Source organism: Chinchilla lanigera, unplaced genomic scaffold, assembly GCF_000276665.1.
Source record: "Chinchilla lanigera isolate Chin_1 unplaced genomic scaffold, ChiLan1.0 scaffold00004, whole genome shotgun sequence".
NCBI lineage: Eukaryota > Metazoa > Chordata > Mammalia > Rodentia > Chinchillidae > Chinchilla > Chinchilla lanigera.
The window spans coordinates 41,112,926-41,138,914 of record NW_004955405.1 but is presented as its reverse complement, the minus strand read 5'-3'; the positions used below and the strand labels follow the sequence as shown (position 1 = coordinate 41,138,914).

The following is a 25,989-nucleotide window of genomic DNA, read 5'->3' as shown; positions in this document are numbered from 1 at the left end:
CATCCATCCATCCATCCATCCATCCATCCATCCATCGATGCATCCATCTACCCATGCATGCATCCATCCATCCACACATCCATCCATCCACTCATCCATCCATCCACTCATCCATCCATCCATCCATCCATCCATCCATCCATCCACCCATGCATGCATCCATCCATTCACGCATCCATCCATCCATCCATCCACTCATCCATGCATCCACCCATGCATGCATTCATCCACCCATGCATGCATACATCCACCCATGCATGCATCCATCCACCCATGCATGCATCCATCCATCCATCCATGCATCCGTCCATCCATCCATGCATCCACCCATGCATGCATGCATGCATCCATCCATCCAATGCTTTTAAGCTGTGCAGGGAGTTGAACCCAAGGGCGAGGCATGTGCTCTACCCTGAGCTACACTCCGGCACCAGCCATTTCTAAAATCCACCTTTAACCCAGAGTAGATTTGCCCATTTTGTGTTTATCTGACCTTGAGTTTCAACGGCTGCTGGTTAATTTGCTAACTCTGGCCATCCTACCCCAGAGCATGACCTCCTCCTACTTGCTGGACTCTGAAGGCATCGTACCCATTTCAGAATTGAGGAAGCCCAGGCTCCAGGAGAACCAGTGCACTGTGGAGTCCTTGAGGCTGCAGGCACAGCACTGGGGTGAAGCCCTGCCTTCTACGCCCCGCCAGTGCCCAGGGGAGGGGTGAATGAAGGAGCAGCTGGGAACCGGCCTCGCACCTCTGCGCTGAGTCTCCACTGCCCTTAGGGATGCAGCCACTTCCTTGGTAGTGGAATCGCTGCCCCACATTCACTGGGAAGGGCCAGGTGCCAGAAAGGACAACAAGGTGCTCAAGCCAAGTTCTCTCTAAGTGATAACAAACCTCCAAGTGCCAGAAGGAAGGGGAGGCATGGGGACAGCCCGCGCATCTGGGGTTTGTTTCCAGGCCACAGATATTATCTCGGTGCCCAAGAAAGTCCCAGGGAGATGGCAGTGAATAACAAACTGGTATCCCTGCTGGCACAGGGTGCACATTCCATAGCCCGACGGTCACGGAATCGCTGAAGTAACGTGCGTAAGTGCCAGGAGCACTCCCGCGGGCCGGGAGCCGTACTCGTACAAAAGACAACTGTGATGGTTTCTGGGTAGTGACAGGTCCGAATGCTCTGCTGCGTGCTGTGAAGGGGGTTTGGACATCCTGGGAGTGACAAGCCCGCACCTGCAGCCTGCCTGGGAGTGGACTGGTACCCACGTGGGACACTGTGTACTTATAAACAGTGTGTCGTTCCATTTTGTCCCCCAAACACTCCCGTGAAGCAGGCGCTCGCACAAGGGGGGACACTGAGGCTCAGACACAGCCCTTGCAGTGTGGTACAACTAGTGAAGGACAACACCGGGACTCGAACCCAGGCTGTCTGATGTCAGACCCTCAGTTGTAATAACCTCACCACGGCCCCTCCAGACCACCAACCACATTAGGAACCTGGGTGCATCCACGGCTTACCCTGCACGCATGGGGGCATCCACTTGCCTACCAAGAGGCCAGGCGTGCAGGGCTGATCCTCAGGGTTGGTGCCACCAAGCTTCCCAAGACACAGCCCACTCCCTGGGCCCCCAGGCTGAGCGCTGAGAGCCAGGAGTGAAAGCGCCAACTACAACAAGGTCGGCGGGCACAACGGCGGCGCAGGGCCACTGTGGGTGTGGAGATGAGTTTGATGAGTTCTGCCTCTTCCCCCTTGAATCAGAGAAGCCACCAGGAAGTGGGGCGCAGCAGTGAAGGGGACCAGAAAGGGCTCTGCTTTGGGAGAGAAGCAAAACTGCAAACAATGGGGACACTGCCCCAATGGGACCGCCTCCCCTGTGAGCCCCCCAGGCCAGTTTATTCCCGACACCAATTACCCTGCTGGCTTTCTCCTCTCCCCCATCTCCTCAGGCCCTGCAGCCCCGCCAGGCTCCAAGCACAGCGCCCACCTGCCCCTCCCTGGCACACCTGGCTCAGCCGATTCACAGAGCCCAAGCGTCCCAGCTCCCCCACAGCCTGAGCCTCTGGGGTCCAGGCCAGGCCTCGCACTCCCTGCACACTCAGTGTCAAACCCAACAGAAACTCGACGGCTCAGAGAGTCGAGGCCTGATGCAGGGTGTGGAGGGAGACGACCCTGCCCACACCCCCACAGAGGCCCCAAGCCCCTTCAAGACCTGGGGCTGGTGAGAGCCTGCGGCCAACCCTGCTTTGGCCCCATCTCCGTGTCTAAGGTGACACCCTGAGGCCACATCCCCTCGTCCCTTGGGGAGCAGCGCTCTCAAGGGCCCCCCTCCTTCCCCAGTCCTCTGCAGTCTGCTCTCCAACCAGCTGCACAGTGGTCCTGGGGAAGCAGGCTGTGGGGCGCATAGGAGGTGTCCCCAAAGACTCCCACGTGGGAGCTGGATGTCCACGCGGCAGTGTTGACCGGCAGGGTCCAGAGAGACAGCGGGGCAGGAGGCGCTAACACATCACTGGTTCGCCCCGCCAACCTGAATAGGCTTCTGGGACGGGGCCCAGCGAGAGTGAGGAGGTCGCCAGCCGGGCCGCCGGAGGTCACCAGCACCTCCTCCCTCCGACTCACCCTCCGCTTCCTGTCTGCCGTGCGCGGAGCCCGACGCCCTGAAGGTTCCTCCTGCCACAGTCCGGAGCAACAGATGCAGCCAGCCACAGCCCAAAGCCGCCAGCCAAGGAAGACGGTTCTTCCTTTAAGTCACCTGAGTTAGTGCTTTGTCACGGAAACAGAAAGCGAGCATAAGTCAGACCTGCCCACACTCACTCCAAACCCAGCAACGGCTTCCAGGTTACTAACAGTACTGGCCACAGCCACCTCGGCCTGCGAAGACCTGGTCAGCCTGAGTCCCATGGTGCCCTGCTGCCGCCCCTGCTGCCACCGCGTACCCCTCAGTTCCTCCCTCCCGCCTCCACGGCGTGTCAGCCGTTCCTGCCTCGGGGCCTTTGCCCACTGGTCCCTCTGCCTGGACGGCCCTTGTCCTGGAAGCCACGGACACCAACATGACCAACGCCTCCTCCCCTTCGCATCCCTGTGTGCCTTCCTTGGGAAGGTCACCTGTGACCGCCACCCACCACCTCAGCCCTCCCCGCCCTCCTCATTTCTTCCCACAGCAGGCGTCCCCTTGGGCACCCCGGCACCTTCTGCTTGGGCAGCATGTGTCTCCTTGGGGGTCTTCTCTGCCTGGAATGTAAGTTTTGGGAAAGTAACAGTTTTGTCTGTGGATGCCAGGTATTAGAAGTGCGCTTGGTATACAGCAGGCACTCCATAAGTACTTGCTGGAGAAATGATGAATGGACGATTATGTTACAGTTCACAGAGCACTTTTACACCCGCTGGTTCCTTTGAGCCTCAGAACTGTCCTGGGAATAAGTACCTTTACCATTCCCCTTGCAGGTGCAGAAACAGCCCAGAGAGGCCCGGCCATTCACCTGTGACCACACAGCTTGTCCTAGACTGGGCTTCGTGCTCATACCAGTCCTTAGACCCACAGCCGGGGCCTCGTTAGACACACGAGTGCAGCCCCGAAGCCTGGGCACCTGGGGCCTCTCCTGCCTCTGCAGACTCTACCTTAGCCCGTGAGACTCGCTCTCCCTGTGCTGCACAGACTGCAGGAGCTCACGGGGCTGTAACTCAGCTCTGCGGGCCGCGTGACAGAGTGCTCCAAGGCAGCTCTGGAGCCCCCACACAGGTGGATAGTGTGGCTGCCCTCTCCAGGCCTCGGTGCCCATGCATCGCTGCCACTGCTAGGCATGCCGGGCCACGGCAGCTTGGGGAGGGAGGGTGGAGGCCTCTGCAAAGCCAGAAGCCCCTTTCCGCCTGGGGTTGCCAAGTGCAGCTTCACAGCTGCTTCTGTCTGCAGTGCCTCAGAGGCAGGCGCAGTGTGCAGTGACCTCACTCCTGTCCACTCAGTGTGTGACACTTTTCCCACATGCCACCAGGAAGCTCAAGGGTGGTGAATCTCTCACCCAACCCGAGCAGGGCAAGTAGGAGTGCAGGGCCTCACCACGTGCCACAGCAGGTGGTCATATGTCACGGCAGACTCACTACTTCTCTCACCCCCTACAAGCACATCCAGCTGCCTGACAGCTCTGCTCCTGATGGGGTAATGTCATCCCCCATGTGATAATCACTGGTCACACTTTCTTTCTGTCCCTCCCCCCTCTCCTCACCATGGCACCATGGTCAGGAATAGGCTCCAGGCACAGCAGGGAACCAGCCCCACAGATTATGAATGGCAGTCACTCCATGTCCTGGGCCTCAGTGTCCTCATGAAAAGCAGAGACAGCTCTCCCATGGAGTGGCTGGGGCTCCCCACAACCTAAGTGGATCACCAAGAGTATAGACATCAGCTGCCACCATGCCCGTGCACTGGTTTCATGAGGAGACAGAACACCCTGGGGTTGTTATGGCTCCTTAAAGCCTCGGGCAGTCATAGGTGGGGCTTTTCAGAGGTGGCTGAATCCAGAGTGTGTGATGTTGGGATTGAGGGTGAGTGATTACTAAATCAGTCCACTGATTCGTTTGTTGCCACCCTAATCCCAGTAGCCTGGATAGAGTATGAAAGGGGCAGAAAGAAGCTGCTAAAGTCCCTTGTTGCCTTGCTACCTTCTGCCTACCATGCACGGTCTCTCCTCTGTGGTACACCTCTGCCACACCACCCTGCCCTGGAGCCAGCCAATTATGGGCTGAAACCTCTACAAAGTGTGAGCTAAATAAACTTTTCCTCCCCTAAACTTGGGGTGTTGGGTATTTTGTCTCAGCCACTAGAAAAGTACTGGTCGTTGCTGTAACTATAACTGACCATGTGGTTTAGGGCCTTTGGAAATGGCTTGTGGGAAGGGGAAGATTTGGGAAAGTTTCAGAGACACAAACTGAAAAAGTAGAGCTGGAACACCTTAGCCAGTAATTGATGGGAGATTCTGGTCAGAGCTCAGAAGGCCAGAGTGATAGAAATCCTGCTGGTAAAGACCAGGCTTGGGAGGTTTCTGCTGGGAAGGACTGCATTGGCTGTTGGACTCCAGACAATGTGTGTTATGGCTTGGCAGAAAGTTTGTCTGCATTTTGCTCATATTCTTCTTCAGTCTAATATTGAGGTGGTGACTGTTGGGGGTTTTTAGCCAGATTTATGCTGAGAATCAAGAGCAGAGAGCCCAGCAGAATGGTTTAAAATGTGAGTATAGCCAGAAAGGAAGCTCCAGTAAAGTTGGGGCCTGCAAAGATGGAAGAGAGGAGAAAATGGTCACTGAAGAAGAAAAAGCCAAATATTTCAGAAGACAACAGAAAAGATGGCCTGAGGGCATCACAAAAACCAATAGGACTCCAGCCTCTGCAGCCTCAGAGTTGCAAAGGTAAAAAACTTTGCTTTGAGAAGAGAGCCCCGGAGCACCATATTGCAGAGTGGTGGTGGCCTAGGAAATTGTTCTTCAGGATTTGTTCATAGGCACTCAACCCCTACAGTCAAGGGAGAAAGAAGCCTGGCTACTGCTCTAGCCAGCAGCAGACCTTGGCATTATCCACATGGTGCTGGTTTTAGCACATGCAGTATGCAAGAGTTGTGGGGTCAGGAAGCCTTCCAGGCAGTGTGCCCCTGAGAGACCAGTGTGTGAAGCTGTATGAAGCTAAAAGTGCAGTGGAGACCCCAGAAATTTGGAGAAGCCAGGAACGTGGATCATCTGGGAAAACTGCAAGGATGAGCAGAGCCGGGCCCAGACAGAAGCCATAGGACCTACAACCACCAGTAGCGCTATAGGGGTGGAGCCACCCAAGCCCTTTGGAGCTCACATATTTCCAGATGGTCTCAGATGCTGCTCATGAAACTGCAGGACTTAGTGTTTGCTCTGATGGATTCTGGCTTGCTTGGTTCCCATTCCTTTCTATTCCCTCCTTTGTACCTTTTGAAGTGGAAATGTCTATCTTGTCCCATTGAATGTTGGCAGTGTTTAACTTTCATTTCATTTATACAGGGGCTTGCAGCTAAGAGTTTGCCTTAAATCTTAGAGGAGACTTTAGCCTCAGACTTTTCAGAAAAGTGAAAATTGTTAGGCTTTTGGCAACTCTTGGAGATGGACTAGTGTCTTTTGCGTAAAGAGATGTGCATAAAGCCTCAAGCAGTCATAGGTGGGGCTTTTCAGAGGCGGCTGGGATTAAGGGTGGGTGGTTACTAAATCAGTTCACTGACTGGTTTGTTGCCACCCTAATCCCAGTAGCCTGGTTAGAGTATAAAAGGGGCAGAAGGAAGCTGCTAAGGTCCCTTGTTGCTTTGCTACCTTCTGCCCACCAAGCACTGTTTCTCCTCTGCAATGCCCCTCTGCCACACCACCCTACCTGGGAGTCAGTCAGTTATGGACTGAAACCTCTACAGACTGTGAGTTAAATAAACCTTTCCACCCCTAACTTTGGGTGTTGGTATTTGGTCTCAGCCACCAGAAAAGTAACTAAGATAGGGTCTTCCCTTATTTTCAAGGCTGCAGGAGGGGACAGAGGTCCAGAGCGGCCAGGAGCATAGGTCACACAGCACAGGGAACCTCCCAGCCTGGGGGGCGAGCAGCACAGGTGCCTCACGGTGGGACATGGCCAGCTCACCCGGCTATCACCTTAAGGCACATGTGGAGAAAAAGAAGATTAAGCAGGTGACCTCAGTCACAGCAGGGATACGAAGGGAGGGGTACACACCTGGCCCTGCACACCTGGCCTCTGCTTTGAATAAGAGCCATAGAGAGATATCACCCAGCCCTGAAACCAAGGACACAGGAGAGGGTGTGGCAAGAACAGAGGTGGCCCCAGAGATAGACAAGGCCCTGATGGCGCAGGTGCCAGTCCTGGCCCTCGGGACAGAGCCACACCCTTGTAACCCACCCTTGTGGGCTTCCCAAGGCCAGTGTCACCACTGTGCCGAGGAGGAGGAGACAGGAGCTTCTCTGACACTGGATGTCTGGTGTCCTGGCACTGATGGACAGGGGACAGTTGGGGTTGGGGGAGAAGTTGCTGGGCTGTGATCATAACGTCCAGGTCCCCTGCATCTAGTTAAGGCCATGTGACAGTGCTGGCCACGTGGAAGTAGAAAGAACAGATCCACCCATATCTGGGGCATGGAAACCTCTTGCACACATCTCCCTACTCTGTGTGCCCCATCCAGGAAGTTCCTGGGGGTCACGTGGCCCAGGTGGCAGACTCTCTGTCACATCTGTGGAGAGTACCATCCAGCCCCGCATCACCTGGGTCCCCCAAGAAGAGTCCTACTACTCGAGTGCATCAGGACTTATCTCACACATCAGCTGGCGTCACTGTAACTGTTAGAGAAATCAGTGCCAGGAGCAGGATCTCAGATACGAGACACTGTCAGAGGGAGGCTGGAACACAGGAGACCTGTGCTATGTGGTGGGGCTGTGCCTGGTTCCACGGATGGCCGGGCGAACTTCGAAGGCAGAACCCACGCTGAACAAGTCATAAGCCCCAGAGAAAGAGGCTGGAAAAAACCCAGACGTAACAGAGTTTGCTGGTCTTCCTGGAATTGAGCAAGTGTTACTGGGAAAGAGAAGCACTCAGTTTGGGAATAAAATTACAAAGGAATAATGGAAAGTTAAAAGAAGGCAACTGTTTCTACACCCCAAATAATATGAGAAAATATTAAGACTTTTTTGTTTGTTTGCAAAACGAGGGACTGAATCCAGGGAACACTGAGCAATTCCCCAGCCCTTTTCTAAATTTTATTTTGAGGCAGCGTCTCACCAACTTCCTAGGCATGTCCTCAAATGTGAAATCCTCCTGTCTCAGCCTCTCATATAGCTGAGCTACAGGCATGTGCTAGCATGCCCAGCCAGATTTTTAAGTGAAATAAATGCCAGAGTAAGAGTCTAAGCCTCCTGCACAAGCCTGACTGCTTCAAGATAGCTGACACTAAATTAAGAGAGAAGGAAAGTATGGGGACATGGGGCAAAGGATGTTCCAGCCTAGAGAACCAGATCTAGGCGATAGCTCTGAGTATGGCTGATGCTATGACTAGGGGCGGCTTGAGTTAAAGTCTTGGTGCCCACAATGGCCCTACTGGGAGGGTGTGGACCCATGGGAGATGGGGTGGCTTCAGGTCACCATGGTGTGGAGGCTGGGGCCTCTGGGCAGGCTGCTTGCAGAGGGCTCCTCAGTATTTCTCTCAAGAGAGCTGCCACAGTAGGCGGCATCTGGCCCTGCCCACCTCTCCCTACTTCCTGGTTGAAGAAGTGATGACCCCACCACTGCCATCTGCAAGCCTTGCCAGAGCTGAGCCAGTGTGGGTGCCATGCCCCTAACCTCCCAAAGCTGTGAGCAAAGGAAGCCTTCTTCTTTATAAAATTAGCTGGCTCGGGTGTTTTGTTACAGGGAGGCAAACCTGACCAATACAGCGGCATAGATGAAAATCCTACTAAACTGCTAAGGGACTTGCATTGGCATAAGCAAGGATTTTAAAGCCCTTTGTTGTTACAGCATGACACTATTCCTGGCCACCTAAAGGTTCAAGGCCAGAAATGATGTCACGAAAGACTCAGAGCCCTCAAAGGGGCAGAGCGACCTAGATGTACAGGAGCTGTGACCAAGAGGAACAACGGACCCAGAAAATCCTCCCTCAGGCAGAGCTGGGAGGTGAACACCAGTGACCCAGTAACTTCACCCCCTGCCAGCTGCAACCACACCTCACCCGCTGGGTGGAATTCCGGACCATGGAGGGCCAGGCCGGGTCCACACTGGTTCCTTCCCCAAACGGGAGATACACTGTGGCTCCCACTCCTTGCTCTCCAACGTCGAATGTGGATGCAAAGCGATGGGAAATGCACCTTTGGCCACAGGTCCTGAGGCCACAAGCAGCTATGCTCTAATTGTGGGTGGACAAAGCCTGTACTGTTTTCCTTTGGTTTGCTCTCCCAGCTACGTACTTGTCCTTGGGCTCTTCGGTGCTGACAGCCTCCCCGCCTCTGTCCAGCATCACCCCCTATCCTGAGCATCCCCGGGGATCTTGGACTTTGGAGCTGGAGGTAGCAATCAAAGGCCCCAGGGGAAAAGAGAAGGCTGGGAAGATAACACGTAATAGCTGGCGGCCAGCGGGCCCAAGACATATCCGGCCAACAAGTCCGGTGGATAATTCAGGGAGCCCATCCCAACTTAAGACTCACACCCTCATTCCTCCTCTACCTAGTGGCTGGATGAGCATCCACGGAGGACACTGAGGGCCACATGTGGGAGATAAACAAAGCAAAATGCACCATCAGTTGGTCTCAGTACCTGAAAGGCCCTCCTGCTTCTTCCCACCCATGTCTCTCCTCTCTCGGGAGTTCCAGCGTTAAGCTACTTAGATTTGGGGGCCAGCCTTTATCATCGCCCCTGTGCCTGTAACGATTGTAGAACTCTTAAGTCAGTGCCCGGCGAGTCCCAATCGAAACAAGTACTATGACTGTTATACTGTACAGATCAGGAGCTGCGGCTCCCCGTGTCCGACCCCACAGCCACGGGGATTTTTATTTACCTCACAGCTGATGAGGGTCAGACCCAGTTAACAGGTGGGTGTCGTCGGCTGAAGGTGACCAGTGATGACAGAGTGGGAGTTAGGGTTTCTCTCATCCAGACGGCGCCTTTGACCCTGACCTCCAGTGTCAAGCTTGGTCCTGCTTGGTTTTAGTTGGTCTCTCCTTATCTCAGGTTTCAGGAGACACCCAACTCGCAAGCACCCCGGCACGGAGCTGTCAAGTCTGTGCAGAAAACCAAATAACCCTCTACTGACCCAAATTCCAAGTTTTAATTTACATTGAGCCAGTTAATTAAAAACGTGCTCGGAGAACAAAGACCCGCCAGGGCTGGCTCTTGAGATAGCTTTCGCTGTTGCTTCCAAGGAGCGGAGTTTCTCAGGTGACATTTCTGTCCCCACAGCAAGGCTGCACCAGGGACCAACACGGCAGGCAGGGGGCAGGGACAGGAAGCTGCGGGGCGGGCAGAGCCCGAGCACCTGGGGCAGCAGAAAGGCACAGCAAAATTAAGGCACCTGCCAGAAAGCAACAGAATCAAACCTGGAGGCCAGGTCTTTCTGAGAGAAGTCCTTCCCCTGGACACCACCACTGGGTCTCTGCCACCTTCCCAGCTTTCTGGTGTGTGTGTTTTAACTGACGTATATCTTGCCAGGGAAATACACAAATCTTATACTAATAAAAGGACGAGTTCTGACAGAGGCAGAGAACGCTGATGCCCTGCCCCAGCCACCTAAGACATTTCTATCACCCGGTGTCCTGGTTACTTTTCTCTGGTTGCTGGGACAAAATACCCGATGCACAAAATTAAGGAAAGGTTTATTTGGCTCACAGATTATGGAAGTTTCAGTGTATAAACAGCTGGCTCCAAAGCAAGGTGGCACATGGCAGAGGGTAACAGTTCATGGTGGCAGAAGATAGCAAAGGCAGCTAGAACAAAAGGGGGGAGTGGCAGCAGGAAGAGCAAGCCTCTTTCCCTCCCTTGTATGCAAACCGCCCGCCCCAGGGAGAGTGCAGCACTCACACCCATAATCCCAGTGTTGGATCATGGATCAATCAAAAATCTAGACGCCCACACCATGACCGCATGAGGCTTTGGGGGGACATCCAGACACAAACTATAACACTTAGAAAGCAACCGGTGCCCCATTCGCTAAAGATGCCGATTAACTTAAAAACAAAATACAGCACCTAAAGCAAACTGCTTTCTGGCTGAGGGTGGAGCTCTGCAGGAGAGCATTTGCCTAGCATGCAAAAGACAACGGGGGCACCCCCAGCACTGAAGGAAGAGAAAAGCTGTTTTCCTTTAATCAAAGTTATTGTTTTTGAGTTTGGCCATGTCCGAGGGCTGTGCCCATGGGCTCCATCCTGGGGGTACACTGAACTATCTGGTGCTGGGAGTACAAAAAAGGGAGATCTTGAAGGCTCCACCTACCTGAGCAGGTGAGGACAACTCTAGCTGGATGTGACAGAGACAAGAGATGACCACATCTGACTATCACAACTGCCACCACCATTCTAGCCAGGATCATGTGTCAGATTGTGATATCCTCCAAACACACAATCTCATGTAATCCTCCTAATTATTACTTTCATTTCACAGCTGAGGAAACTGGAGCTCAGAGAGGTTAAGTAACTTACCTAAGAACACACAGCCAGAGAGCAACAGCTATGAAATTTAAATCAGACTTCAGAGGCTGTTTCCTTAACAGCTGTCTTCACCAAGGCTGATGGGTAAGTTTTACATTCACCCAACTCCCGGTGCTGCAGCAAATGAGAAGGATGGGTAGAGGCAGAGATGGCAATAAGAAAGGACAGCCAAGGTAGAAAGACCAGCAAAAAGCATGGGTCTCTCAGGACGTCATGTGGAATACCCAACGGGGCATGGTTTAGGTACGAAGTGTTCCCTAGCTCACTCTGGCTCCTCCTTGCTCTCTCTGTTTCCTGGTGCCATGAGGTGAGCAGCTTTGCTCTGCCAGGCCCTTCCGCCAGGATGTTTCTGCTTGGCGCTGCCAACCATGAACCAAAACCTCTGAAACCGTGAGCCACAGTAACCCTCTTCTCCTTTAAACTGTGGGGCTTGGATACTTTGTCCCGGAACCAGCAAGGTGACTGATGCTGTACAATGGCTTGCTGAACTCAACAGGCATCTAATAAGCTCCAGTTGTGCCCTAGGCCTTCTCTTGGGCTCGCCAGAGGACATACAAATGTACAGCAGGCACAGCCCCAGTTCCATCTGGTAAGAACAAAAGGTCTATACTTTGGGACAGAAAGCCTGTCAGGTTGCAGAGGGCCTCGACTGGGCAGATAATGAAGGGCAGGTGGCACGGCCTCAGGCGGGGACTCAGCTGTCGCCAGAGCCATTTAGACAGTGGTTAAGACCGTGGACCCTGGGCTGTCACACTACAACAAGCAGAGGCATAGGTCCCCTCCGCTGCTGCTGCTTCTGTACATGGGGGTGATGCGGCACCTTTTCGAGGGACAGCAAGGATCAAAAGGGTAAATGGAGAGGGTGACTCCAGGCACAGGCTGCCGTTACTTCTCTCCAATGTCAGCACAGTCCCTGGCATTCACACACTGCCCTGATCATACCGACAAATAAATGCATATGCAGGTGATGCTACTGAGTCAAACATGGGACCTACCACAAAGGGTTCGTTCTCCCGAGTGAGCTTGCAGCTCGGAGAGACAGCCACACACGCACGGCCCTGTGAGAAGCAGGCCCCCCAGAGTCTCAGACACCAGAGACAGAAATCACTCCTTCCTCGGCGCTCCTGCATGCGTGCCTTCCATTCCAGCAAGCCCAGAGAAAGGAGACTAAGGGATCACAAGGAAATCACAGTGTGCTTCAGGTCAGGGAAGGCAGAAGGGCCCAGCCCAGGAGCTGAGCTCTGTGGTGTGGGCTCTGCTGGGATGGCAGCGAGTCCCAGCCACACACGCCCCGCCCAGACCAGCCCTGTGGCCTCTCTGCCTAAACGACAGTTGTTCAAAAAGGGTGAACACAAACAACTGTGTTTGCACAAGCTGGTGGAAGGGGCTTTAAAAGATGTTAAGGATCAGAAAAGTAAAATGTATTTGAAAAGATACATAGATGCTGCTAACAGAGCCGCAAGAGAGGAGGTTTGCACACAGAGCTCCTTATTTTGCAGATGAGGAGACTGAGGTCCTGAGAAATCCAAGAGAGCGTTTCCTGCCGCAGAAGAGGGGGGGACATGGTGATGCAGTGGGGACCTTGGGAGCCCCTCTGCCTTTCTGGGGGCGGGGCTTCCACACAAAGAGCAATCTAGCCCCGGCGAGGGGTCTGCAGGTGAATTGTCTTCTCAAATAACCACAAGAAGCCTAGACTTCGACCAGATGTTTCCACTCTAAGTCCGGATGTTGTCGTGCCCGTGTGTGTGTGTGTGTGTGTGTGTGTGTGTGTGTCTGTGTGTGTGTGTGTGTCTGAGCACACGCCTGGCCATGCAGATAGCACCCATTTAGGGTTCGAGCTCCCTCCTTCGGCTGGCAGCAGAGGGGGCGGGGCTCTGGCGGCTATCCCAAAGAGTAAGAATCTCCGGGACGGACACACACACACACACACACACACACACACACTCTCACACGTGTTCCTTTGCTTCCTTCCCCTCCCCCACCGGCGACGCGTGGAGGGGCCGCGGGGTCTGTCTCCAAGGCGCTGGGGCTGGAGCCGCGCCTCCGACGCTTGCTTCTGCGCACACTCATGGTGCACGTGTGCACACTCAAGGTGCACACACAGACTCGCACACGCGCATACTGGGCACCCCGAAACCGGGCCGCGCCCGCCGCGCTCCTGAAGCCTGAGAAGCGGGCAGGTCGAGACACGAAAGAAACCGGCCCAGACAGCCTGCAATTCAGCTCCAGCCGCACAACCTCAGGCCAAACCGCCGCATATGTAACAAAGTTTTATTTCGCTTTCAGAGTCTCCGGTTACGTTTCTGCCATTTCCTGTGGAAAATTGAAGCTTTGAAGTGTCTCGCCCGGGCCCTGCGCGAGCTCTCCAAAACTAGCGCCCGCCCCTCGCCGCCGCAGAAGCAGTGGGTTGGAACCCACTCGGCGCGGGGGTACAGAGGGGGTTCATACCCCGCGGAAAGCGGCGCCCCACTCCGACAAGACCTCCCGAGAGCCGGGTCCCCATCTGTGACAGCTGCAGCTCTCCAGGGACCAGGGGGCGCGCAGGGCGCAAGCTGGTTCCCCCGCTGAGGGCCACCTTGCTTGGCTCAGAAACCCCCGGGAGAAACGAGCCAGGAAGCCTTCCCGAGCCAACTTCCCATTCTAGGCGTCTGGGCTGGGCCAACTCCGAACTGGCCTGGCCCTCCTTCCCGGGCACCAGGGCCTGGGAGGGGGGCGTTCGGCAGGTACCGGACTGCACCGTGGAGACAGAGGGACGCGCCTCCCCCGAGTCCGAGAGTTAAACTCGTGGGCACGGAGCGTGGTGTGTGAAAGGTCGGAACAAACAGAGCTCCGGTAGGAGATAAATGAGGGCGCAGACCTCCACAATACCAAACGGGGCCCCGCCCCGCGCCGCGTGCTCGGGTCCCTGGCCGGGAGCGAGCCCTCGGGGTCTGCACGCCCCGGGCCCTGGGAACCCCAGGGTGCCGGGGGCGGGACGAGGGGAAGCCGGCGCACCGCGTGGGCGCGCGGGTGGGCAGGGCGCGCACTCACCGTTGGCGTTCTTCCCGCAGATGAGGTGCTGGTAGGGCTGCAGCAGCCCCCAGATCTCCGAGTCGTTGTTGACCGTGTGTTCCAGCGTCTCCACTGTGAACCGCGGTGCCTCGTGCAACGCATGGTGCGCGTGGCCGTGGTTGGCGGCGGCGGCCGGCGGGGCTGCGGCTGTGGCGGGGGCCGGCGGGGCACAGCAACTGCTGCCCCCGCTTGCGCTACTGGGGGCGCTGCCAGGGCCGCCGCCCGCCGCGCCCCCTCCGGCCACCTCGCGTTCCGCGTCCGCAGAGGGCGCTGCGCTGGAGCCCAGGCCCGGGCCGGAGCTAGAGCCCGAGCCAGGGCCGCCGCAGCCCCGGGGCAGCCCCGAGGCCACAACGCGCGCGTAGATGTCCCGGAAGAGGCTCTCCATGCAGGCCGTCAGGTAAATGGCGGCGTGCTCGTGGATGCGCAGCGCCACGCGGCTGTCCACCATCCAGCGGTACACGCGGCCCACGGAGAAGGTGAGGCCGCAGCGCGCCGACTTGCCGCGGCCCAGGCGGTCGCCGCCCGCGCTGCTCATGTTGTAGAGCGACAGCGCGGCCAGCCCGGCGGCGGAGCAGTGCGCTGCCAGCCCCCAGGACAGCACGATCTCCATGGCACTCTGGATCTCGTACTTGGTGCACTTGGCGAAGCGCAGGCTCAGGCGCTGCGCCTCCTTAGCGATGCGCACGAGTGCGCGGCTCACCAGCACCGACAGCCGGGCCAGCGCGTCCCGGGGGAGCCCGCCGGGGGCTAGGGGGCCGGCGCGGGGGTCGCGGGCGCGCAGCAGCAGCGCCTCGAGCTCCTGCAGCGTCCAGGGCACCTCGTCGAGGTCCGGCAACAGCCGCGGGCAGTGCTGGCCGGCGCAGTCCAGCCCCTCGGAGTCCTCCACCAGGGCAGTGTTGACGGTGTCAAAGCTGTCGTGCCGGCTGTGCATGGAGTCAGCTAGGGGCGGCCAGCCGCTCCCGCCATACGGGGACGCCGGGTGCGAGTCGGAGCAGCACAGGGACAAGTTGGAGGAGCGCACCGAGTCCGCCGCGCCACCATAACCCGAGTCCAGCGTCAGGTCCTCCAGCGTGCGCACCACGGGCTTCTTACCTCTCCTGGCCATCGCTGCGCCACCTCATGCTGCGGCCGCCGGGGAGCCGTGGAAGGAGGGCGGCGAGCGGCGGGAACCCGCCTCGGCTCACTCGGCCCCGGGGCGCTGCCTCCCGGGGTTACCACTTGGGGCCACCCGAGCGCGCTGCCACCGCCGGATGGCACCGGGCAGAGCCGGGAGTCATCTTCCAGAGCCCGGGCCAGAGCTGGGGCGCACGGAGGCGCGGCGAGCCAGGCCGGGAGGGAGGCTCGCGCCCAGACTCACCCCTTTCATCCGAAATCAGAAGTGTCCGCCTGGCCGCTGCCCGGCCCGGATGGGTGCCAAGGCCCGGGCGCCGGTCCCCGGGTGCGCAGGGCGGAGACGCCGCCGATCGTGGGCCGCTGGCTCCGGCTCCGGTTTCGGATCCCGCTCGCCCGCACTGAGCCCCGCGGCTGCCTGGCCGGCTGCAAACGCCGCGGAGCCCAGTGCACCCCGACCGCCAGCGGGCGGGCGTATGCAAAGCAGCGGCGCGGAGAGCCAATGGCAGCGGAGGATGCTAATTAGTTCGCCTTTCTTTTCAAATTCCTCCCGGCCACGTGGCCCCGCCTCCAGACACGCCCCCAGCCTGGACCAAGGCTGCGCTAGTGGGGGGCGGCGGCTTGGGGATCTGGAACCCACCTGGCTCAGGGACGAGAAGCTGCGTCCTGCTGCGGTTCCCACCTTCCGGACTCGGTCAGTGATCTCCTCTCCGAGGCGCGCTCCCTCCAGCGGTTACAGAGTGTGTATCCAGGGTCTCTCCGTGGCTGCCTTCATGCGGCCCTCCCTCCGCCCTGGGTTGGCTCCAGCGTGGAGGGGCCAGGGGACCGACGCCACGGCGAGGCGAGATCTCTGGGCGCCACCTGCCCCCGGGGCCACTAACTGGATTTTACTCAGCAAGCAGGCAGGGGGACCCTGCGCCCATGCTTCCCGGGCCCTGCGTGTGCTGGAAGCGGGGCTCCCTTGGCAGAGCTGCCGGGTGTCGCACGTTAGTCAGCTCAGCCTCGGAGGAGGATGGGCTGTATGCATGGCTTAGCGGCACTTCTGGGTCAAATGGCATTGTCCCCACCCACGTGGGCAGAAACCCTGTCTCCCCACACCGGGTTTAGATGTCCCCTCCTCCAGGAAGCCCCCCAGACTCCCGCAGTTAGCCTGAGTCTGGTGGATCCCTGGGCCCTGGCTACGCTAGGGTTTGCCCTGCACAGGCCCTGCGCTTAGCGGACTTTCAATAAATATTCGCTACAAGTCTGATGAGGGGAAACATGCTTCTGGAGGGTTGGCTTGACTGTTCCGCAAGGTGTGCGGAGAGGCCCCACATGACTGGTGGTCAGGGAACCCCGAATCTAAACCACAGGGAGACACCTTCTCACACAGTTAGGACGGAGATCGGCAGGAAATCAAACCACGGGAATGTCGGCTGGGACGCAGAGGAAAGGGAGCCCTGCCACACTGCCGGTGGGGGTGCAAATCAGTCCGACCACTGCACAAAACGACGGTAGAGATTCCAGAGGAAAATTAAAATTAAAACGCCCGTGTGGTGCAGCAGTTCCACTTCTGAAAATATCCAAGGAATGAAACCCCTGGCGGAGCTGTTTATACCCCCAGCTTCACAGAACGCTATTCGCAGAAGCCAAGATGTGGAGACTGGCAAAGCGTCCACCCGAGAAAGCGCAGTGGATGGGGTAGAAGGTGATGCGCTTTTCAGAGGGAGGAAATCCTGCTGTTCGCAGCGGCACAGTGACCCAGGGAACATGTGCTAAGAGAAATGAGTCAGATGCAGAACGGCAAACGCTGTATTATCTCACGCGCAGGTAGATGTCTTGAAAATCGAATTCCTAGTCATAGGGACTAGAACGGCGTGTGGGGAAAGGAGTTCTGGTCAGCAGCACACACTGCAGTTGAAAGATGGAGTTCTGAGGGCCGGGATATAGCTCAGCGGCACAAGTGCCTGCCTGGCAAGCGAAAGGTCCTGAGTTTGATTCCTGGTACCAAATAAATAAATAAATAAATAAATAAAAGATGGCGTTTTGGAGATCTGATGCGTATGGGGGCGACCATGGATAATAATGTAGGGGACACCTGATGTTTGCTGAAAGTCGGTCATGCAATTTCGGAGCAAGCGCTCATGTCACACACGTAGGGAGGCTTCACTGTAAGCACTTTGAACTTGTGGGTGGTACTTCCACAAGCAAGGTGGGGGAGGCGGGGGGTCGTCTGATGTTCCTCGTGCCTGTGAGCCCAAGCCATCTCCCCTGCACCTAACACAGTCAATCCTCACCTCCCACTTTGATGATTCTTTCTACCAAACCATCACCTGTTCTCCCTCTTCTCCCTCCAAACCATCCGGCCTGAGAATCTTCCAAGAGCCGGTCCTTATTTTATTATTTAACCAAAACCATTATGTCAAAAAATTCAAAGGCTCCCTGCTGACTTCCAGCACCCAGAGTGCACCTGAGGCCTTGGACTCTGCCCAGGCTCTTTGCCTAGCACTCTAACCCTCTTTAAGGGGCAGAGGAGCTTTAATGAGCTGAGCCCTGAATTCCGCAGTGACCGCTCTCACCGGCCCCTGGAGCACACTCTCCTGTGGACACACAGCCGCACACCCACACGCAGATACATGTGCCCGAGGCGCTGGCCAGCCCGGAATCAGTCGCTGGTTTTCAGAGTTCGCATGTCACCCGCTGCACCTGATGCACCTTTGCAGATGTGCTGCTGATTGCAGGTACTGCTGCTTGGACGTTTGTCCTCTGGCCTCTCCACCTGGCAAGAGCCTTCCTTCTCCTCCTCTAAGACTGCGCGCAAGTTGCCCTGCAGTGAATTCCCCCATGCTGCCTGCTCGATGCCCAGTCCAGGTGGGGAAAGGGGCCCCCTCCCTGTTGGAGGGGGCTTGTTCCCAGGACCCCTCCCTTCTGTGTGCGTTTCTGTGGCCATCTCATCTGCCCCAAGCGTTCACCTAGCCCCTGAGTGATGACCGCTCAGTAGAACGCAAGAGGCAGGAGAACCCAGAAAATGCCACAAGTGTAGGAAGACAAACACATTACAAGCCCTGAGATCTGTGGGTGCAATGTGGATGCACTTCGTCCTGTGCCTCCAGGGCAATGTGGGCTCCAGGTCTGTCTCTGCTGCTTTTTCAATCAACTTCCCCAAAGTGGCTAGTTCAACCTGTTGACACTTCCATTTCCTGTGCTCCAAATAGCCACGCCCACCTGAGGAGGGGGGAGACGTAGGGTTACAGAAGATCTTTCCTTGCATAGGGTGTAACACAAGGTCCCACACATGGTAATAGCCCTGTGCGTACCTATCAGTTTATTTTCCATTTTCCAATTTTGTGAGTAAACACTATTTCTTATGAGTCAGAAAAGAAAAGCCAGCACTGTTACCTATAAAATTCTCGTTTTCAAGGCCAGGCCGATGACGCTATGCACACTGCCCTTTCTCTCGCTGCAGGTGTGTGCACCTGTCTTCTCTCTCCCTGTGCAGACAGCAGACTCCTTGCAAGCGGCGGTCCCGTTCCTAACACGACACCTGCACTATTGGACCTGCTCCCCAGTACCAGGGCAGAACAAAGCTAAGGCACACGGCTGCTTTGTTTGTGAAAGTGAATGATTTGCAATCACCTGAAGCCACTGAGGGCGAGGGACCCCAGACACGGACAGTAGTGAGCACATCAACATTCTACTGGAAACCTCATTCTGGAAGGAGAAAGAGAAGAAGAAGAGAAGGAGAAGGAGGAAGAGAAAGAAGAGGAGGCAGAGGAGAAAGAGGAGAGGGAGAAGACGAAGAAAAGAAGACAAGGAAGGGGAAGGGATAATTACCATTTAAAACATTTTATATTACATTCTAGTTTTAAATTTCCCAAAGCCTTATTTGTTTTCCTGAAAGTGATCTATGTCTATGTCTATCTCTATCTGTGTGTTTATATCTATATCTACATCATCTATCACTATATCTGTAGATAAATGGATACGTATCTCAGAGCTGGGATTATTCTGCAAGTCATTTTAGATTCTGAGCTTTCTTCAGAAAGATGACCTCCAACTTTATAGTATAATCATTTCCCCACACTATTAAATATTCATCCAGTATACATTTTGATACATTTTGTGGCTGTAAAATAAATGTTCCACATATGTTGCTTCTTAATTGGTATGTGTGTGTGTGTATATATGTAATATATACATATATATGTATACATATATATACATATATATGTAATAAATACATATATATACACACACACACACCAATTAAGACAATATACATATATATATTGTCTTTTTGAAATAGGGTTTCACCATGCAGTTCAGGCTGGCCTTGTTCTCACTTACAGCCCAGGCTGACCTGGAACTTGCATCGATCCTCCTGCCTCAGTCTCCTGAGTGCTGGGATTACAGGCATGCACCACCATGCCCGGCTTAATTGGTATATTGATTCCCCATTGGATTGCTTCTCTTTATTAACTCATGCAGTGAATGCCAGGATGAATGTTTTGTAACTAAATCATGTTTCAAAGCTATGTCTTCTATGTGCTGTCTTCTAAGAAATACAAATATAAAATACTAAAGATTTAAAATCAGCAAGAACCAAAAATGAAATTGCTGGGATTGCTTCATCTATCCAAGCAGCAAAGATTGATTAAATCAGTTTTGAGAGCAGGTCCTGGCAGAGCCGGCACTCCAACACGTGGGGACTGGAGTTTGCCATGTGCCAAATGCATGTTCCTGTGACTCTGTAGAAATCAGCCCTTCTGATAGTACCAAGGGGGATCATGCACATTTATCAAAAGCACATAGGGTGCTCTTAGAAATGCTTTTTACATAGAACTTTGGAAAACAGCCTACGTGTCTTTCAACCAGGCCAAAGGAAATGGACTATAGTGTACTCATACAAAAGAATATGAAACAATTAGAAAGAATAACGATGGTGACCTTTATTTCCACAGCTTATTTGTATGTGAACACATTTTTAAAAATAGCTTTTGGAAGATCACCTGAAGTATGACCCTATTTATTTAGAAAATGCTTTATGTAGAACTAAATATGTGTTTAAGTTTGTAAATGTGCTGGAAAAAAATGGAAACAACAGCTATAACCGATTCACTGGATTTCTGGGGATTTTAAAAGCGAGTTTTATTTACTCTAGTTTATCACTGATCCTTCTTTTTATTTTTCTAAGAAAATGATGAACTTTTTTTTTGCAATAAATAGGTATCATCTTAACCAGAGCCATAAATTTATTTTCAAACAAAAATAAAGTTTTGCCTGCCCATCATTGTGAATTCTTCCTGTCAGTCAAAATACTCCGATAACGTGTGGTCCTTGAGTAATTCTAGAAACTAAAAAGGGAGGATGTGGGTGATCGCAGCAGCTGGGCCCACACCAGTCTCGTTGTGGGTCCTGTGTTTCTAGAGAATCCGCCACGCAGGGCTGCACGAAGCAAGGCCTCTTGGCTTGGAGCCCAGCTGTGCTACCTACTGGCTTTGCAACCTGGAGCAAATTCCTCAGCTTCTCCTCTCCTAACTGTGCCTCTGCGTTTCATCTGAATTGGGGGATGCTGCTGCTGCCGTCCCAGAAGACCAGGCTGGAGGTTTAGATGAGATCACTGGAGCAGTGCAGGTGACTCATGACAGGTCAGGCGCAGTGTGGCGTGTAGGGAGCCACGGGCACCTGGCTTTCCTTCTGGGTCATGCCCTTGTGGGCCTTTAGCTGGAAACCAGATGTTAGTAAGAACTGTGAGTGTGACGGGTTCAGGAAAGGGTGACACACATGGATGAACAAACAGTGTGTGTTTCGCCACACCGTTTCTGAGCAAGGCCCTTGGTTGCAAATATCAGCTGTTTCCTAAGATGGGCCGAGTGTGTGAGCTTGGCCGGTGCCTTTGCCAGGGAAGAGTCTCTGCGAGGGGGAGACCACGTCTGGGGAGAAAATTTTAAGCGAATCCACTCGATTTCATTCTGCTCTACATGAGAAAGAGACGCACACGCCCACTTCTGAACTCTCTCCAGAAAGAGTCACAGTGTCAACACAAGGACTTGCTCATTTGCATAAGCAAGAGATACAGTTGACCTGTCCATCCTGTGGGTGCCAGCGTGGGCCTGGCCTGACAGCAGGGACTATTCATGTCTTAGCGTCACACAGTCTACCCAGGAGGTCTTCAGCTCTCTCCCGAGAAGAGCACACACATGTGCACAGGCCACACTGGCATGGAACTGGCATGCCACATCAGGGGTTCACCGGCCCTTAGACTAAGTACACCCACAGACTCATGGTAGTCCTTTAGCGTGATAGTCACTGTGACCTGTGACATTCATGGAGAATGTGCTTTGTGCAGATATTGTTTAAATACTTTATATGGACCTACTCTGTAACACCCTCATTTTATAGGTGGCAAAGCTGAAGTTTAAGGACATTGGGTCATTTACCCAAGGGTGAAGAGCCATAGGGTCATGGGAACAGAATTTTAACCCAAACATTGCAAGTCCCTTCGTCAGGACAGAGGCTTTTAACCCAGACTGGCTGCATCAAAGGCAGCTATCAGAAGGAGTGACACAGATGGTCAGATTTTAAGGATGAGTAGGAATTAATCAAGTATGGAAAATACTCCAGAAAGCAGAGACCGCAGCGCAATGGTCCCGGGGCAAAAGAGAAGTCAGGCATTTGCAGGACCTGGCGCAAGCTGGGTGTTGCTGAGCTCAGGGTCCAATCAGGGCCCCACAGCAGGGCCGCGGCCAGCACAGTGCCTGAGACGTGTTAAGGAGTTTGGGCTTAATCCTGAAGGCAGTTAGGGGACCACAGTTGGCTGGTATGCCTTTCCCTCCTGAACCCCAAAACAGCAGACTTGTAAGTTTGACTGAGGGGAAGGCAGGGCCTGTCAGTCAGAGGCCCTCACCTGCTCCGGTCGGGAGACCCAGAGAGCTGATGCAAAGCTGTAACAGCAGCATCCAAGCGGACACACGTCTCTCCTCTCCCCAGCTCCATAAACCCCTCTCTTTTCTTCCTGGGAGCCAGGCCACCCTGCATAGTGAGTAGGAAATGTGTGCACATCCGAACAGTCTATCCCAAGTTCAGAATCCAGTCCCCATGGCCCCGTCTGTTGTGAGCTCGCTTTTGACTTTCATCTGTGAAACTGGGATAATAAGATCGCCCTCAGGTTGTCAGGAATGCCTGTCAGCAACGGCTGCAGAGTGCTGCTCGTCCCCTGGAGTGCAGGTGGTCAGTCCTCCCTACGAAGGGGAACAGTGCGGGAACAGGGTGTCACCAGCACAGGCGAGGTTCTGCTCCAGTAACAAGCAGCCCCCACAGCTCTGAGGCCGACACGGCCAAGGCTCACCTCAAGTCTGGGTTGCAGTGTGCACACGGAGTCAGAGGGGCTCCTCCCCTATGGGACTTCCCTTAGGAGTCCGGGCTGCAGAAGCACCTGGAAGAGAAATGCTTTTCCAAAGTTGATGGGGCAGAGGACATAAGACTTCACCCTGACTTTTAAAGTTTTCACCTGGAAGTTACAGACATGATACTTCTGCTCATACTGCACCTGCTGAAGCCAGTCGAGTGGCCACTGTAACCTCTGAGGTGCAGGAAAGTGGAATCAGACTGTGTACCCATGCAGCAAAGTGGAGATCCATGATCAGTCAGAGTGGCTATGACAGATGCAGCCCTTGGGTCCACCAGGGTGGTCTTCAGGGGGTCAGTCTATTTAATGGACAGACTTAGCAGGAGAGGCCGGTCTTTCCAAGTTCGTGATTTACAAACAGTCTGGTCTCTTAAAGTTGAAGGATGTTGGTGGTGACACTCAGGGAGCAGCCAGAAAACAGGTCTGTGTGGCCTCTGGTGGGAGTATGCCAGACAGGGTGGTGTCCAGTGATTCTGAGCCTCTTCTATTCCACGCAAAAAATTCACCATGATGGTTGGAGAACAGGTAAACACAATTTTTATTTAAAGTAAAGGAAGAAAAGGAAAGAGTGAAGAAAAGAGAAGAGCAAGAAGAGATACGTCCTACAAGCAGGGTGGGCCGCTGCAGAAATGGGGCAGCAGAACAGTACAATCACAGTGGCCTCCAAGTCAATGGCCACCATCTTTTTATATCCTCTCAGATCCCATCCATAGGAAGTTGCTCTGCTTGTGCACCCTAGCTGTGATTGACAGGCCACATCCTGTTGTTCAGCCTCTGTTCAGGCTCATGTTACACCCTGTTTTCCAGCCAGCCTGCCATACCCTAATCACTTACCTCAGGGGTTGTAGGCCATGGCAAATGGAGATAGTTCCAGAACATTCCCCAGTGCACAGCCTACCTGGCCTCTCAGGGCTGAATCAAAACCCCACCTCCCTGGGGAGGGCCAGCCTCAGTCAGGTTCTCTATGATCAGTGCTCATAGCAGGTTTACTTTGCCTGCACAGTGTGTGTCATATGATTTATCTGATGTCCTTGACCCCAACTGATGGAGACCACTAAGTGGCTCCAAGCAGGATTTAATATTAACCAATTGGCTTTTCATGTTTACTTGGGAGTTATCTGAAGCTTAGGCACCTTGTCTGGAGATGGGCAGCAGACTCATAATAAGTGAACATCTGTGAGTTCCTGGGCCCCACTGAGGCCTGTATTGGCCTGTGAAGTTGGGCTTCTAAGGGCAAGATAAGGCCATAGCTGAGGACTTTTGGCTCTATCCCCAATTAACTAAAAGGAGAAGGTAGCTGCAGGCATCTCACTCCTGCAGTGAAGGCCTCCCTGGAGATAACATAGTTCTCCTAAATTAACATAAAGAGTTACGTGGAGAAGTTCTTGAAGGGTTTCTCAAGTCCTGCCCAGATTCCTGCATTTTCTTCAGTATCCCTCTTCTTTGTTTGAAAACCTAATAATTATGGGCCATCCAGGGAAGTCTTGGTCTTAACCCAGAGAATCACAAGTTCAGTAAGAGAGTTGGACCCTCTTGGAGCCCTAAAATCATTTTAATTGTCTCATTTATTTAAGCCGTCACTATCCACTTATTTGGGAGATTGTGGGCTTGATCAGGCCACAACTAAGGATTATTAACCCAATACCCAACAAGACTGTATGATTTGTAAGGGAACAGACCTGTTTATCTGTTCACACATCATCCAGCATATAGTAGGTACTCAAGAAATGTTTGTGGGTGTGGGTGGATATTATTTAGTACAGCCTCTGCTCCCTAAAATACTGCTGTTGTATGTCCTACCTGAAAGTCTCCATCACCTAATCAGATTCTCTGACAGGAGAACTCCAGTCAGTGACTGGGAAAATTAGACCAGCCCCTTCCCCAGGGCCTTATTGCAGTGTCAAAGCCCCCTGCTAAAATGTAAGCTCAAAGAAAAGGGTATTTCCAGCATCAAGAAGAGTGCTGGGCACTCAATACATGTTTGTTGATTGAATGCACGAATGAGTGAGTGCAAACTACACAGAGACCGTGTCCACTAGGAATGTGTGCCCTGATGGGAGGAGCGTCTGTCAGCATCAAGCTGGGAACAGGAACCATTCCAGGAGGCATCCGTTAGAGAGGCAGGAGGCAGGGAGCTGCTGGAGGGCTCCCTGGAGGAGGCAGCTGGGTCTCACCAGGTGGCTTCCATCCCCGCTGATGGCTGGAGGATGGGAGGGGACATTTCCAGAGCTCAATGCCGAGGTGCTTGCCAGAAGTAGAGCCAGTGAGGCCAGGCAGGGGCTGCCTGGCTAGACTGGACTCGCAAGTAAGAGAGACACAAGGTGGGGACAGGAGACCAGGGGTCCCCTCTCCACCACCCCGCCTCCTGCCTGGGCCTCCCAGCAGTGGGGGGCAGGGGAAGCTGAGAGCGGGGTGCCCTGTGACACCGGTGGACCACATGACATAGAAGGACAGGCGTGGACGGGAGGGGAGACGAAGGGGGCGGTGCAGGAGGACACAGTTCACGATGCCAGAAAGACACAGGCGCCAGGGCCCCGCTGTCCTGATGTCAGTCGCACGTTCGCAGAGGCGGGCGTTCCAGTGCTGCTCCTCATTCTTCCCACCGTGCTTGCCCCGGGAAAGCCACTCATCCCCTGTCCCCACGGCTCCTCTCTCTGCCCACTCAGACTCCTTTACTCTGTGGCCTCGATTGTTTTTCTGAGACGCTCCTGCCACAGAGCAGCTGGGCTCTGTGCAGCCTCAGGAGCCGCCTTCCTGCTCTGGTTACCAGCACCACACTCAAAAACTAGTCATGGTTTCCTGAATACAGCATCTTCAGTCATGGTGTTCCCTGTGTACTAGTGTTGTTACTTTTTAACTTCTTATTTTTTGGCTGTTGTACTCCTACACACCCTTCAAAACCCAGCTCCAGCCACCACATTGATAAGAACTGCCCCTCTCCTCCTGTCCTGGCTGATTGTTCTAATTCTTTACAGCATCGAACTTGCACCCCATTGCAGCCTTCGTGAATAATTATTAGCTATAATCAATATCATCAGGAGCAGCCAGCAGCCTCCTACTTTTTCTCTGCGTTATAGGGTGGTGGTTACAAGTGTCAATGTGACGTCATAAAGGTTGTGTAAGTACCAGTGGCTGTGAGGTTTTCAGATACACTTTCAACCTCTGAATTTCTATTATTTTTTATGTGGAGAAATCCTAATGCCTCCTAATCACACAGGATCATAGCAAGGTGACAAAATGCAGGCAAGCACTCAGCACC

At 54.2% G+C, this 25,989-nt stretch overlaps 2 protein-coding genes across 3 annotated transcripts in view; one reads left to right on the top strand and one right to left on the bottom strand.

Moving 5' to 3' along the window:
• Nucleotides 1-15,779, bottom strand: part of Btbd11 (BTB (POZ) domain containing 11) — a 176,668-nt gene extending 160,889 nt beyond the window's left edge. The window contains exon 1 of one of the 2 annotated variants that reach the window (XM_005374638.2): nucleotides 14,213-15,779. In XM_005374638.2, the coding sequence (XP_005374695.1) occupies nucleotides 14,213-15,338 (1,126 nt within the window). In that variant the 5' untranslated portion in view covers nucleotides 15,339-15,779. The remainder of the gene's footprint in view (nucleotides 1-14,212) is intronic. The other variant, XM_005374637.2, reaches the window with a different exon arrangement.
• Nucleotides 15,335-19,097, top strand: LOC106149639. Its single transcript, XM_013519136.1, has 2 exons — nucleotides 15,335-16,037; nucleotides 18,789-19,097. Exons 1-2 carry the CDS (start codon nucleotides 15,484-15,486, stop codon nucleotides 18,856-18,858), a joined length of 624 nt encoding a protein of 207 aa, XP_013374590.1. The 5' UTR covers nucleotides 15,335-15,483; the 3' UTR covers nucleotides 18,859-19,097.
• Nucleotides 19,098-25,989: the final 6,892 nt, after the last annotated feature.